A 12,781-nucleotide genomic window follows, 5' to 3' on the forward strand; every position below is an offset into this window, starting at 1 on the left:
TAAACAAAAAAAATACATTTTTTTCAAGTTTCTTAAAGAAAAAAAATAAATTAAATTATAAAAAACAAATTAAAAAGAAATGCCGGCTTTGAGAAGCTTATGGAACTTTGCTATAATAAAATATTGTTATGAATATTGATAATATGCATTTAGATTTCATTAAATTGTTATAAGCACAGTATGAAAAATTAGAAAGAGTATGAATACAGAAATATAAATCATTAATGATTTTTCCTAGTGAAATCATGACGACAATTGAAAAGCACAATTTAAATATACTTTTTTTTTTTAAAATATTTGTGATCTATGTACACGATACAAATGATAATTAACATAAATATTTTAATAATTTACTTTATATATCATATATGTCGTGTAAAAAGTTATATAATAATATTTTAATATGATTATTATAGAGTGATAATTTTAAAAAATTATGCTGTCAAAATTAATATCGTTATAGAGAAGTAAAATATAACATTGAAAAATTAATTTGAAGAACATCATATTTTTATAATAAAATGTCATTATAATAAATGATCATTATAACAAGGTTTTAACTGTATAAGCATTACCCTCAACAAAATGTGAATTTTCAACCTTATTCAAATTGATATTGATATATACAATTAATATAACATATTTTTATGTGATTAATTTAATTATATAATACACACTTATTTTGTATTTTTTTTTATAATTCCTACTTATCCATAAATACTTATTTTGTGCTGCAAATTTATTATCATCTGGTCAATTCTCTATCTTATCCAAGAAAAAAAATGTATCTATATAATCAAAACTAACTATTTTAAACAGAAAAACATATCTAAAATACTTTTTTCTTGTTTTCATCATGTTTTTCATTTTCTTTTACTAGCAACAAATGAATAATTTATTGGTTAGGTGATCTTTCTATTTTCAACAGTCACTATTATGCAAATAAAAAATTTAAAAATTTAAAAATAAAATTGCTTTGGGGATATAAAAAAGGAAACTTATATTATTTGCACAAAATTGGGATGACTTCATAAAAAGACTATAAACTATTAAAAGAAAATTGTTATCCAAAGCGAAAATTGCGCTCCTCAATTGCAAAGTAGCTTTATTAATACTCTATTATAAAACTCTTCTTTTCCTTCCAAAAGCAACTTTACTTTTAATTTAAATTTATTAATTGCTAATACTAATTAGTCAAGATCAAAGTTAGTTAATTATAGTATTTTTAGCCTATTACTATTGAGATCTCTTTTTTTGATTTTTTTATTCCTAACTTATACTCTGATTTAATTTAACGGAGTTAGATGAATAATAAAAATTGATATAACCAACATAATTTACTTGAAATCGACATAAAATAATAATTTTTTTAATAAAAAGACGAATTAAATCTTGACTAAAAATCCTTACGTTTATATAAAAAAAAATAACACTTCTTTCAAATCTCAAAAAGTTTGGAAGAAATTAAATATTAGAAGTTTCGTCTCAATTTTTGAACATTGAAAATTTGAAAACTCTTCTTCTCCATTTCTCTATCGTTTCGAAAATAACATATAAATATCGTATAATTTTTTCTGTCTTTGTTGAATTAAGCGAAATTTTATAATTTGTATTGTCGTTATTATAAAATAATTTTCTTGTTCTGTCATAAAAGGAATTAATATAAACACCTTGACTATGATGAGGAGTTTAGATTATTATGGTGATGATAAAACTTAGAGACAAGAGGGATAATGTGTAAGAAAAATGATTGTCAAATTTGTACTATTTTGTAAAAAGTTCAAGAACAAATTTTGATCATTTACATAGTGAAATATAAATTTGACTCTTTTCACTTGTAAAAATGACCCCACATGTTATCAAAATAAAATTTTGGTCCATTTCATAAAGTATCAGCATAATTCTGAACCTCTCCTCAAATTAAAATATCAAAATATAGAAATACGAATATGAACCTTTCCATTTTATATTGTGCAATCTTTATGAAAAACAATGAGTAATGTTAATGAAATTTGACTAATTCAAAGTTGCATTGTGTATTGTTTCACTCGAGAAAAAAAATTCATTTATTTTATTAAAAATTAAAATGTCTGAATTTAAATATATATATATATATATATATATATATATATATATGAATTTTAAAATATTTTTAAATTTAAATGCGCATTTAAATTGCATATGAAATTAAATGCTAGATTAATTTTTTAATAAGAAAAATATCCAGCTAAATAAACTCTTGTTCCGTTTCACAACTTATAAGATAAGTTTAATAATTAATTACAAAATAATCCGATCAAATTTTATAAAATGGAGGAGTAATAATTAACAAATATGGCAATATCAATATCAATTAGAGCACGTAAATTCAAGCAAGACTACTAATGTAAAGTTGTCATCTTCAACGTTATGTAAATATATAGGAATTGAAATAAATTTTTGAGACCTTCCAGAATATTTTAACATCGAGAAAAAGAAGAAAATTATTTTAACAAAATGATATTGTTGTTACACTTAAATCTTTATGGTTACGAGTAGAGGCGAAATCTAAATTTTCAATAAAAGAGTTTAAAATTTATAGAAATAAACACATAAAATAGTCGAAGGAGGTTCGATATCTACATATAAAAGTATTCTAACCATATATAAATAATATAATTTTCTGTCGAAGGGGCTTTACGTTTACCCCTCGTACAAGATGGCTCCGCCACTGGCTACGAGATTAGAGAGCGAAAGGCATGAAAACTTTATAGTAGAATCAAACTAAAGAGACGTGAAAGATCTTATAAAATAAACATATTATTTTGAAAAATATTATTTAAAGCTCCTTTAAAAATCTGAATGATTTATTTACATTCATTAAGAAGTTTTATTAAAAAACAAAACAAATATTCATGATAATCTGAATTTGAATAATTAAGATTCACGAAAAATATAATATTACCCTTGTTATTGATTATTATACTATTTTCTTTTGAAATATTATTATTTATTATATAAATTATATAATAAAATTATCATTTTATTTGAAAGCCTAACCCCATAAAAAATAGAAGGAAATTGAGCAGCTATTTCTTCAAAATCCATAGGAAATTGAAAGGAAAAAGCATTGCGATTCGATTATCAAAATTCAAAGGGCTTATAGCTTTCTTCGTACGTTTCATACGCAATTAGCTTCATTTTCTTCCACTGCACAATTCATGTTGAATCTCTGGTAATTGTTCTTTCAGATTTACAGATTTTCATTTCCTTGTTCAGTTATGAATCGGACGATTGTATTTTGTTGTGTTTTTTTTTTTTTGTATTTTATTTGAAGTTTATATGACCTATGTCCTCTTTTGGTATAGATATCTGCAGTTTTTCGTTTTTTTTCTTCATTCTTATTATATTTTGTGCTAAATTTTGGTTAAATCTGTGCTAAATGAGTGATCCTGGAAGCATAAACTTAGGAACTATTACTTATGTTTTGAATCCCCTTTTTGCTATTCCATATTGTGTTATTTGGGCCTTTGAAGAAGTTGAAATCTATATCCACTATCTACAATAGGCAGAGTGGAGCCAGGAATTGAAGCTTGTCATTTTAGTACTTTTTAGTTGCTGCGTTCTAAATTAATAATTTGTGCATATAATTGAATATTTTAAGACTGTTGTAAGGGGTTTGAATCAAAACTACTAGATTTTGTCCGCTTCCTACACTCTAGCTCCGCCCTAGGTGGTGGATCCAGGATTTGGATGTGGTTGTTTGGGTAGAGAGAGTGGGTTTCTGAAATGTATATCTAATTCTATCGTTTTTGTTTCTGAAATGTATATCTAATTATATCCGAACTACCGAGTCCTTTGTTAGATTCACCAATGAGATTCATGTAATTTCATTTGGCAGTGTGATTATAGTTTATAGTATAGCTTGTTTATATGTAATGGTGTCGTGGCATGATGTATATCGTAAACAGAATGTACAGAATGAATTCGTTATTTTAGTTAGCTTTAGGATTTTGGCAAACATATCTCAATCAATCAGTAATGCTCCTCAATCGAAAATTAGTTGGTGTCAGCTATATGAGTTGTATACTTATTACCCGTTATGCTTTGACATACATATCTCCTTGAACTTGTCTTTTTTACAGGGGTAACAAAGGGCAACGGGCTCAGTCAAGTCCTCAAGAAGCTAATAATGGTTCACGGTATTCACCTTCTGTAGTCAGCTCATCAAGCTCTTCCCTCCCAGCAACCCCTAGTTCAAACTCTTCGGTCAGCTTTAATGCACAGAGTCCGACAAACAGGCCAAGTTCTGTGTCCCAAGTTTCTCCTGCAGAGGGTGCTGACATCATTGCTGCTTTAAGAAACAAGAGGTAAATTTTAGTTCATATATTTCGGCAATTACACCTATATAGAAAGGATCATTAGTTATGTTGCAGTCTTTGTTTCTACCAGAATAGATTCTGAACTCGCTGGGATTTGTAAGAGAGATTCCCACTTTGTTTTGCTCTATGGTTATCAAGAGCCGTTTCATGTCACCATCATAAGATTTAACATAGATTTATGATTTTGATACATTTATGTACATTAGACGCCTGAAAAGACTATAATCTATATAATGGTACTGATACAATTACATAATAGGAATCAAACTTTTTGAATGTTGATGAATTCTGCTTTCTTATCGTACGGAGCATTATGAAACACCAAGTTGTGTAATGAACTGAAGTGCATACAGTAAAAATATACTGGATAGTACAAGTTTTGTCATTTGAAAGCAGAATTCTTGCAATAAATGCAGAGGTGCTTGTAGGAAACTACCAATGAATTATAATGAAGATAAAAGTTTTATATCTGAAATAGATACTCGTGGTTCCGTCCATAATCGGAGGTATCTTTCCGGTACATGAAAGAACATATATATTTACTTTTTGATCATTAGTATCCAAGGAAGCAATTAACGGCATCCTTTAAGGTACCATTCGTGCATGTTTTGAGAATGATGAATAGGTTTTATCTTAAAATACGATATGACGATATGAAGTATCTTCTGCCTGCAAATGCTTCATGACTTTTTAGTTTAGAAAATAAATAAAAAGCTTCATGACTTGATCATCTGTTTCTGATTATCATTAAACAATCAAATGAAGAGCTTAGCCTTTGTCACCATTCTTCTTTTTGCAATTTGTTTCTGATTTTCAATATGCTTTCTTGTTAAATTGTTCAGTGCTAATGAGCTAAAGAAGCTTGTTTTTGACAAGGATGCTTGTCACAACTTCTTACTTTCACTTGAGGCTGTCAAGACTCAGAATAATGTAAGTAATAAAATTACTTGTTTCCTTTATAGTCGAATCTACAGTGGATCTAATTTTTCCTCATTTTTTCAAATATGATATTATGCTCCACCAAATTATACACATCACAAATTGAATGAACGGCGGAGTGAGATTCTGTTTTTAGTAGTAAAGGAATCAAATTATACATGGGGGATGACTGGATTTAGTTGTTCTGTCTGTGTGAGGTTCTGCATTCATGATGTTATAATTTAGTTCTTTCAAGTGGCTTACAATCTCATGAGACTTGTGCATTACAATGCACATCATTGCTTTTTGGTGATCTCACCTCATACAGTTCAAAGTAATGATACTTGCATATTTGGATTTGGTTGGCCTTGTTCTTGCTTCCTTTCTTCCTTGCCAAAATGAACTTGAATAATCTTTCTACCTCCTGTATGCTCGAGTCTTCTTCTTACACAATGTATGTGACGAATCGTGTATCCTCATGTCTTATGCATGTTAGCAAGGTAATTTCAACGTGAGAACACAATTTTGATCTGTTATAATCACCTTGATGTAATATTTTGTTGTAACAGGCTCAATGTTCTATGTAAATTTCTATGGTAGCATCTTACTCTTGCTGTTTTCCCCATATCTGATCAGGTTAGGGATGAGCTTCGCAATGCAACTGTGCAGCTTGCTAGTAAGTTTTGGGTTGCTTATTGCCTTATTATAGGTAGTGATATATCAACTAGTATCTGCATATAGATTTTGAACAAAATTCTTATGCAGGGGAGAATTTAGAAAAAGAACCCTGGATAATGGAGCTGAGAAATCAGGTTAATTACTTCACATTGCTTCTAGAGTATTTACTTATTTGTAACATTTTAGCATCAAAGCACTGACTTGGGAAAAAATAATTCGGTGCACCCTCCTTTATTGTTCACAGTGCAGGATAATCCGCACAACTGAACTGGCTGCTGCTCAAGAAAAGATGCATGAGCTGGAAAGGAGAAAAGAAGAGCTTCTAAAGTCATATTCTCCTGCATCGCTTCTCCATCAGCTACAAGGTTAATAGTAGAAGCACATAAAGCTTGTATGCTTTTTTCTTTTCCTTTTGGTTGTTTGTTATTCTTTTTACACCGGGTAAAATATTATGAAGTACAATTACAGATCAATACGATAATAGGAGACTTCTTACTATGTCACCAATGCATAATAACAGCTTTTCATAATGCTAAATATACCTTTTGAAGTGCAATCTTCATTGGCATCCTCTTGATCTACTTTGACAAATATTCTTATTTTCCTCTTAACTTATTGAAAACATTAGTTTCTTTCAACCATTTTTCACTCTGCTCCACTATTCAATTACCTTTTTGGATTAGTACACTCTATACCACTTCTTGTTATGTCCCAATGAGAAAGTTCCAACCATATGAATGTTATCATCAGATTTTGTACAAGTATTCTATTTGTTCTTTAAGCGCGTATCTGATTCTATCCACTCTTAATTAAGGAGCTAGTGTAGAATCTCCACGTAATGAGACAATTATGTGTAAGAGGTAACTTCATAGCTTTGTGCTCAATTTTGTAACACATTGTTACTCTCTCTATAATGGTGTTATGTTGGGAATGGAGGGTTGGAAAATGAGGATTGGTTTGTAAATCAAGAAAGATTTTCCAATTTGTTGCATCTACCATATGCTGTTTTCCTTCCGACAACAGTTCCTAAAAAGATTACTTCATAATTCTGTATCTCTAGTTGCTTGGTGATCACAACATTCTTTTTCCGTTTTTGGTAGAACTTGTGTGATACCAAATTGAAGTGTCCTTAGAATATTGAATTGATGGCTAACACATTGATTTTTTCTTGCTTATGGGATTAGATAACTGATAATTAGACTTGCCAGTAAAAGAATTAACAGTTGACTGTCTATTGATATTTGATACAGACGCCATGAAGAAAACGGAGGAGGAATCTGAAGCCCTTCTCGACCAGCTCCTTGGTCAAGAAATTGATCTTACAACATTCGTGCAGAAGTACAAAAAACTGCAATACAGTTACCACAAGCGTGCCCTCACACATCTTGCTGCTAAGGCATCTTTAGGCAACCATAGTTAACATCTCTTGAAGACGCGTTATGTAAATGTACCATCATGAACTACAATAGTCCCAATTGTTTCCTTCATTTTCATTTTCTTAGGTCTTTTGTAAAATATCGATATAGATTGTGGGAGATGGCGTAACTCATTTGATTTTATGTTGATCTTATATTACTCGTATCACCTGCAGTTACCATTATGCACTCTTGTAGTTAGTTACAAATCTATTTAACATGCACATTTCTGTGGTAAATACATCTTTAATATTTACATTTCTGCTACAGTCAAAATATGTTGGGGCCTTCAAAACCCAACTTTGCTCCCATACACTACTAATAAATATTTGGGTCTTCGATATAAATAAATATTAAAATTTGGATTAAACTTATATAAAAACAAAGACTCCAGAATGACTGTTTAACAGACTGGAAAAACAAGAATTACCAAAATACTGGGCAAGGAACGACGAAAACAAGAAGCAAGGACACGAGGAACACCCCCATGCCCCCACGCGCATACAGCAGTTTCCATTTTCATGTGACAAACTACACCAGCAATGAGACCTGGAAAATGTTCAGCTCCCTGTATTTTCTTCTTTCAGTCGGTCCATTTCCTTCTCCCACTTGAGTCCGAGCATTTGGCGGCCAAAAGGGACGATAAGGTTGTATCGGAAAACCTGAAGCCAAGACACATATTTAGCTCTTGCAAGTATTACGGATCTAATTAACTTTTGCTAATGCTAGATGTCAACAGTAGTCTCCTAGTTCAGCCATCTACTAACAGAGCATATAATACTAATACATCATCAAATACGGAGAATCCAGAGACATACTATGACAACAAACCGTAGCAGTTCACCATAGACGGAATAGGAAAAGAAACAGAACTGAATATGTAATTTGAAAGTGAATCAGTTCCTTGCTCTGCTCACCTTGTTATTGATGTCACGTATCTGCAGCTTTAGAGACTCGGATGCCTCGATCCATTTAGAATCATCGACAGAGCCCTGGTGTGTCCATGCCCTTTTAAGTGCTGATCTCCACTCAACGACTCTATCTCTTATCTCTTTGTTCAATTCAACCCACTCAGGTGCACATTTATTTCTAGAGAGAATCCTATACAAGGTATCTTCAGCTGGATCAGCATGAGGATTAGTATTGAGGTCTAACGGTTTTCCCTTCCCTGGTAAGTTCTCAAATTGCCCTTCTTCCATGGAATGCCATATTCGTTGTTCAACAACATTGATAATGTCAGTTTCCGACCTGATCAATATTCCATGCAAGATTAGAAATCAGCATTCCAAAAAGAAATTTAAAAAAAAGAACTCTATGATTGTGTTCGTAACATCCAGGATAAATCAGAATCCTACTATTTGCAATTCGTCTAGCCAAACACAGCTATAGTAACTACGTGAAAGCTAGAGATTTATGCCACATATATGCATGAATTAAAAGAGCACTCTTCCGACATTTTAACTTCTACAATTTTAGTTACATACCGAGCTCCATTCATTTACAGAAAAACCAGGGGTGGCATTAAGACAACTAGTACAAAATCTTGCTCCTCTAACAATTAGAGGTGAAATTCTCTAAAGAGGTACTTATTCGAATGAAAAATAAAGATGCATATCATCAAATCCAATCTCAAATCACTGACTCAAAAGGAACAACAATATTAACTGCTCCGTAATAAATCAAAGAACTTGACTTGGACTTGAGAGAAAACTACACTTGGACACCGAAGATTATACTAAAGTGGTAACAACATAGCAATTGAAAGCCTAAACTAAAGTGAAACTACTATCATATAACCCCCAATTATTACGAAAACACACTTCCAGATTCATGAACACCTAAGTATTCGTGATACAGAAACGCCAAACTAAAGTGCCCAGTAGGAGCAATGTGCATCAATGCAACATTAATACAAATGATGCATGCTGTATTGATTCAGACACGAACTCCAATAGTTAGTTCTTTTGAGTATGCAAGTATTCCAAGTACATAATCAAGGCAATAAACATCACTGAAATTTTTTTGCAGTAATTTGAGCTAACAATAACACATAATCCCAGCAGCTGAATCATCACATCATATCATTCTCTCAAATGTTCAGCTTGAGCTACCTAGCTATAATACCTTACAAAGTCTAAAACATCAAGAAGTAAAAAAAAAATTCTAAATACTCGATCATCATACAAGGAGCTCGTAGAAATGAACTTTTTTTTTTTGTCATTTTTCTATATAGAATATGTGAGCATATCAGGAATTACCTAACGGCGTCACGTTGACCTCGAAGTTCAGGCGGAAGCTTACGATCGTTAACCACGTCGATGACACCGGAGAGACGATCAGTCATTTTTTTATTTTCAGTTTTAGGGAACTCACTTTCTGGAGAAGAAGACGATGATGCCAATCGTGGCTTGAAGACGCCATAACTGACGGCTTCAATTCCGGCCGCCGATCTATGAGTAGCGGAGGACGATAAAGCTCCGATTGACCTCGCGAAACGAGCTGCCATGGCGGTGAGATCGTGTGGGCTAATGGGCTTGGGCCTAACGGGCCCTGTTTATTTTCACAATCTTATTTGCCTATACGGCCGGCCGACTCTCAAAATTGTTAATACGTGGCCTATTCTAAATCACTACCATTTTTAAGATTTATTTAATTAGTATTCAATATTATTTTATTTGATTCTTATTAGAATTTTATATAAAAACTCAAATAAATTAAAAAGAATGCTGTTATTTTTTCTCTCTCTATATCCTAATACATAAAATAAGTTGTATGTATATTACATTTAAGATGGATATTACAAAAAAAAAGTGTATGCAAATTATATTTACGTGGTAGCTTTAACCAAATTATATATATTTTGTGGGAAAATTCGGGCTACCTTTTAAATACAAAATTTTATTGCTAATCGTATAGCATTTTGTATATCCAACCAATTCATTAGGATGTAAAATGCAAATAAGATTATTTGTTCTACTAAAATCCAAAAGGTTTCTTGTTAATTTATATATATATATATATATATATATATATATATATTAACTACTTTTTAAGATTAATTATAGAAGAAAAATTTCACCTTTTAGTTTACTTATTACCAGTAATCCTTCTAAGTTTTACAAATTTCCAAAATCTCTCATTTCGCGCATCAGATTAGTGTATCTCGCACATAAATTTAGTGTATCATTTATAATCGTGCATCAAATTAGTTTATCTCGTGCATTAGATTAGTATATCTAGCGCATTATATTAGTATATCATGTATAAAATGTAATGTATCTTACTTAACGATTAATGTATCTCGCATATCAAATTAATGTATCAGCGCTGATATTATTGAATTCATTTGAGAAATTTCTATAATTATAAACTTTTAAGGAACAATAAAAAAAAACAATATTTATGTTTAATCAATAAAAAAGAACAATATTTATGTTGAACCAAACAATTAAAAAATATTCCCTTTAATAGCATTCATGGTTTCAAAAGCAAAGATTTGAAGCTACAGAACAATGGTTTGTTCTCTTAATCAAGATTTTAATCATAATTATTTAATTTTTTAAAAGTATTTTTATCTTTTATTGAGAAATTTTAATTTTTAAAAGTATGTTTAATTGAATTGATATATAAGATATTATACATTAAATAAGGTTGTCACAATAATTTAGAGTTATTTTTTTGTTTTTTATATAATAATTATTTTTGGTGTATTATTTTTAAAAGATAAAAAATGTTTATCTTTACACAATCATATTGTTATTTATAATAGTAACGACTAATTCTATTTGATAAGATATTATCCATTTTTATGTAATGCATTACCTTAGATTTTAATGTAAAATTTTTATTTATTGATATGAAGTTTAGGTTGTTCAATTCAAAATACTAAGATATATTTAAAATAAATGGGGACATAAAACAAACGTTTTACTAGCTTTATCCGGCCACCCGTATTAGTATAGATATAATATGAAAAACTTTCATAACAATATTATGTTTAAAATCTTGTTACTATATTATAACAAATTAACAATAATATTAAATATATAACACATGACCCAATGTGCCAAAAGAGAAATTTATATGTTTTTCACTATTTAATATTTATGATTTAAGACAAATACAACACTGAGAAGAAAAGTTTGTGATTTTTATTGATAAAGGATTAATTGACTAGATGTTCAATGTTAAAATTCTATCACTCTATTAATAATTTATGGCATTAAAAATTATTAAAAGTACCTTTTTTAAAGTAAATTATTACAATTGTAAAAAAAAGTAATCAATAGTAATAATTGTCCAATTCTTAAAATTCTTATTACATGGCCTACCTCAAAACACTTACTATGATATTTAGAATTATTTGGAGCCCTTCCTCTAGATTTTTTGTTTTTTTATGTTTATACGGATATAAGCTAATTTTAATATTTAAATTTAAATTTCATTTAATTACTAAGAATGTAATAATATATAACCAATTAATTATAATTATATGAAATTAGACTTCAATCTTCCTCATTTTAGGCTTTATTTTTCCTCTACTAAATGCACTATTCCTATATACTACCTTATGTATGTTATAGTAACAACTTACTTGGATCTAAATTGATAATTATTTATTTGTTTACGTTAAATCATACAACTTTACTATAGAATGTGAAAATAAATTCAATAAGGAGAGAATATATTATAATTAATCATGATTATGTGTTTAGAATATATAGATAATTCATGTCATGAATATAGTAGTTCGATATAAATGTTAAATAGAAATGAGTTTTTATTCACAATACTATACATCAAAATAATAGACGTATAATATATAATATACATCAACTCATATAAGTTATACATAATTTAATCCATATACATTTATAACTAATTACCAAATACTCTATTAATAATATTTACATATGCATAATTTAATCCATATACATTTATAATTAATTACCAAATACTCTATTAATAATATTTACATAAATTACACTGAATATATTGTCTACGTTTTCGTCACCTTATCTCATAGACAAAAGAGGAGCTTTCCTTTTGTCAATGTACACCACTAATTTTCAGCAATAGAAAGTATCTCAAAAGCCAAAGATTATCATTTGTCTACTTCTATGACTTCTTTCACCTAAAGTCTCTCTCAGACCCCATGCTATTTTTGTGTAGGCTATCAAATTTCACGTGACACATTTATTGAAGTAAAAGAAATAATTTTTTAATGATATTTTAAAAAATATTTTAATTTATTAATTATTATAATTTATTTATTATTATTTTTAATGCATTTTTAATGTATAAATATATTTTTCTAAAATATTAATATTTCATACAACAATTTACGCAGAAAAAAAAAACAGTTTGATCATTATATGCCGAATCATATGAGGTCAAGTTAAATAAAGG

General features: G+C 29.4%; 2 protein-coding genes across 2 annotated transcripts; one reads left to right on the plus strand and one right to left on the minus strand.

The window, feature by feature from the left end:
* The first annotated feature begins 3,029 nt into the window (after window positions 1–3,029).
* Window positions 3,030–7,557, plus strand: LOC107002611 (vacuolar protein-sorting-associated protein 37 homolog 1-like). Its single transcript, XM_015200698.2, has 7 exons — window positions 3,030–3,214; window positions 4,125–4,349; window positions 5,204–5,291; window positions 5,916–5,955; window positions 6,045–6,091; window positions 6,202–6,322; window positions 7,208–7,557. The coding sequence occupies exons 1-7, from the start codon at window positions 3,201–3,203 to the stop codon at window positions 7,375–7,377; spliced, it is 705 nt and encodes a 234-aa protein (XP_015056184.1). The 5' UTR covers window positions 3,030–3,200; the 3' UTR covers window positions 7,378–7,557.
* A 45-nt stretch (window positions 7,558–7,602) lies between these two features.
* On the minus strand, window positions 7,603–10,172 carry LOC107002612 (dnaJ homolog subfamily C member 28-like). Its single transcript, XM_015200699.2, has 3 exons — window positions 9,631–10,172; window positions 8,290–8,620; window positions 7,603–8,034 (listed from the first exon to the last, which is right to left on the minus strand). The coding sequence occupies exons 1-3, from the start codon at window positions 9,876–9,878 to the stop codon at window positions 7,933–7,935; spliced, it is 681 nt and encodes a 226-aa protein (XP_015056185.1). The 5' UTR covers window positions 9,879–10,172; the 3' UTR covers window positions 7,603–7,932.
* Between the last annotated feature and the right edge of the window lie 2,609 nt (window positions 10,173–12,781).

Source organism: Solanum pennellii, chromosome 10 (genome assembly GCF_001406875.1).
Source record: "Solanum pennellii chromosome 10, SPENNV200".
Taxonomy (NCBI): Eukaryota; Viridiplantae; Streptophyta; class Magnoliopsida; order Solanales; family Solanaceae; genus Solanum; species Solanum pennellii.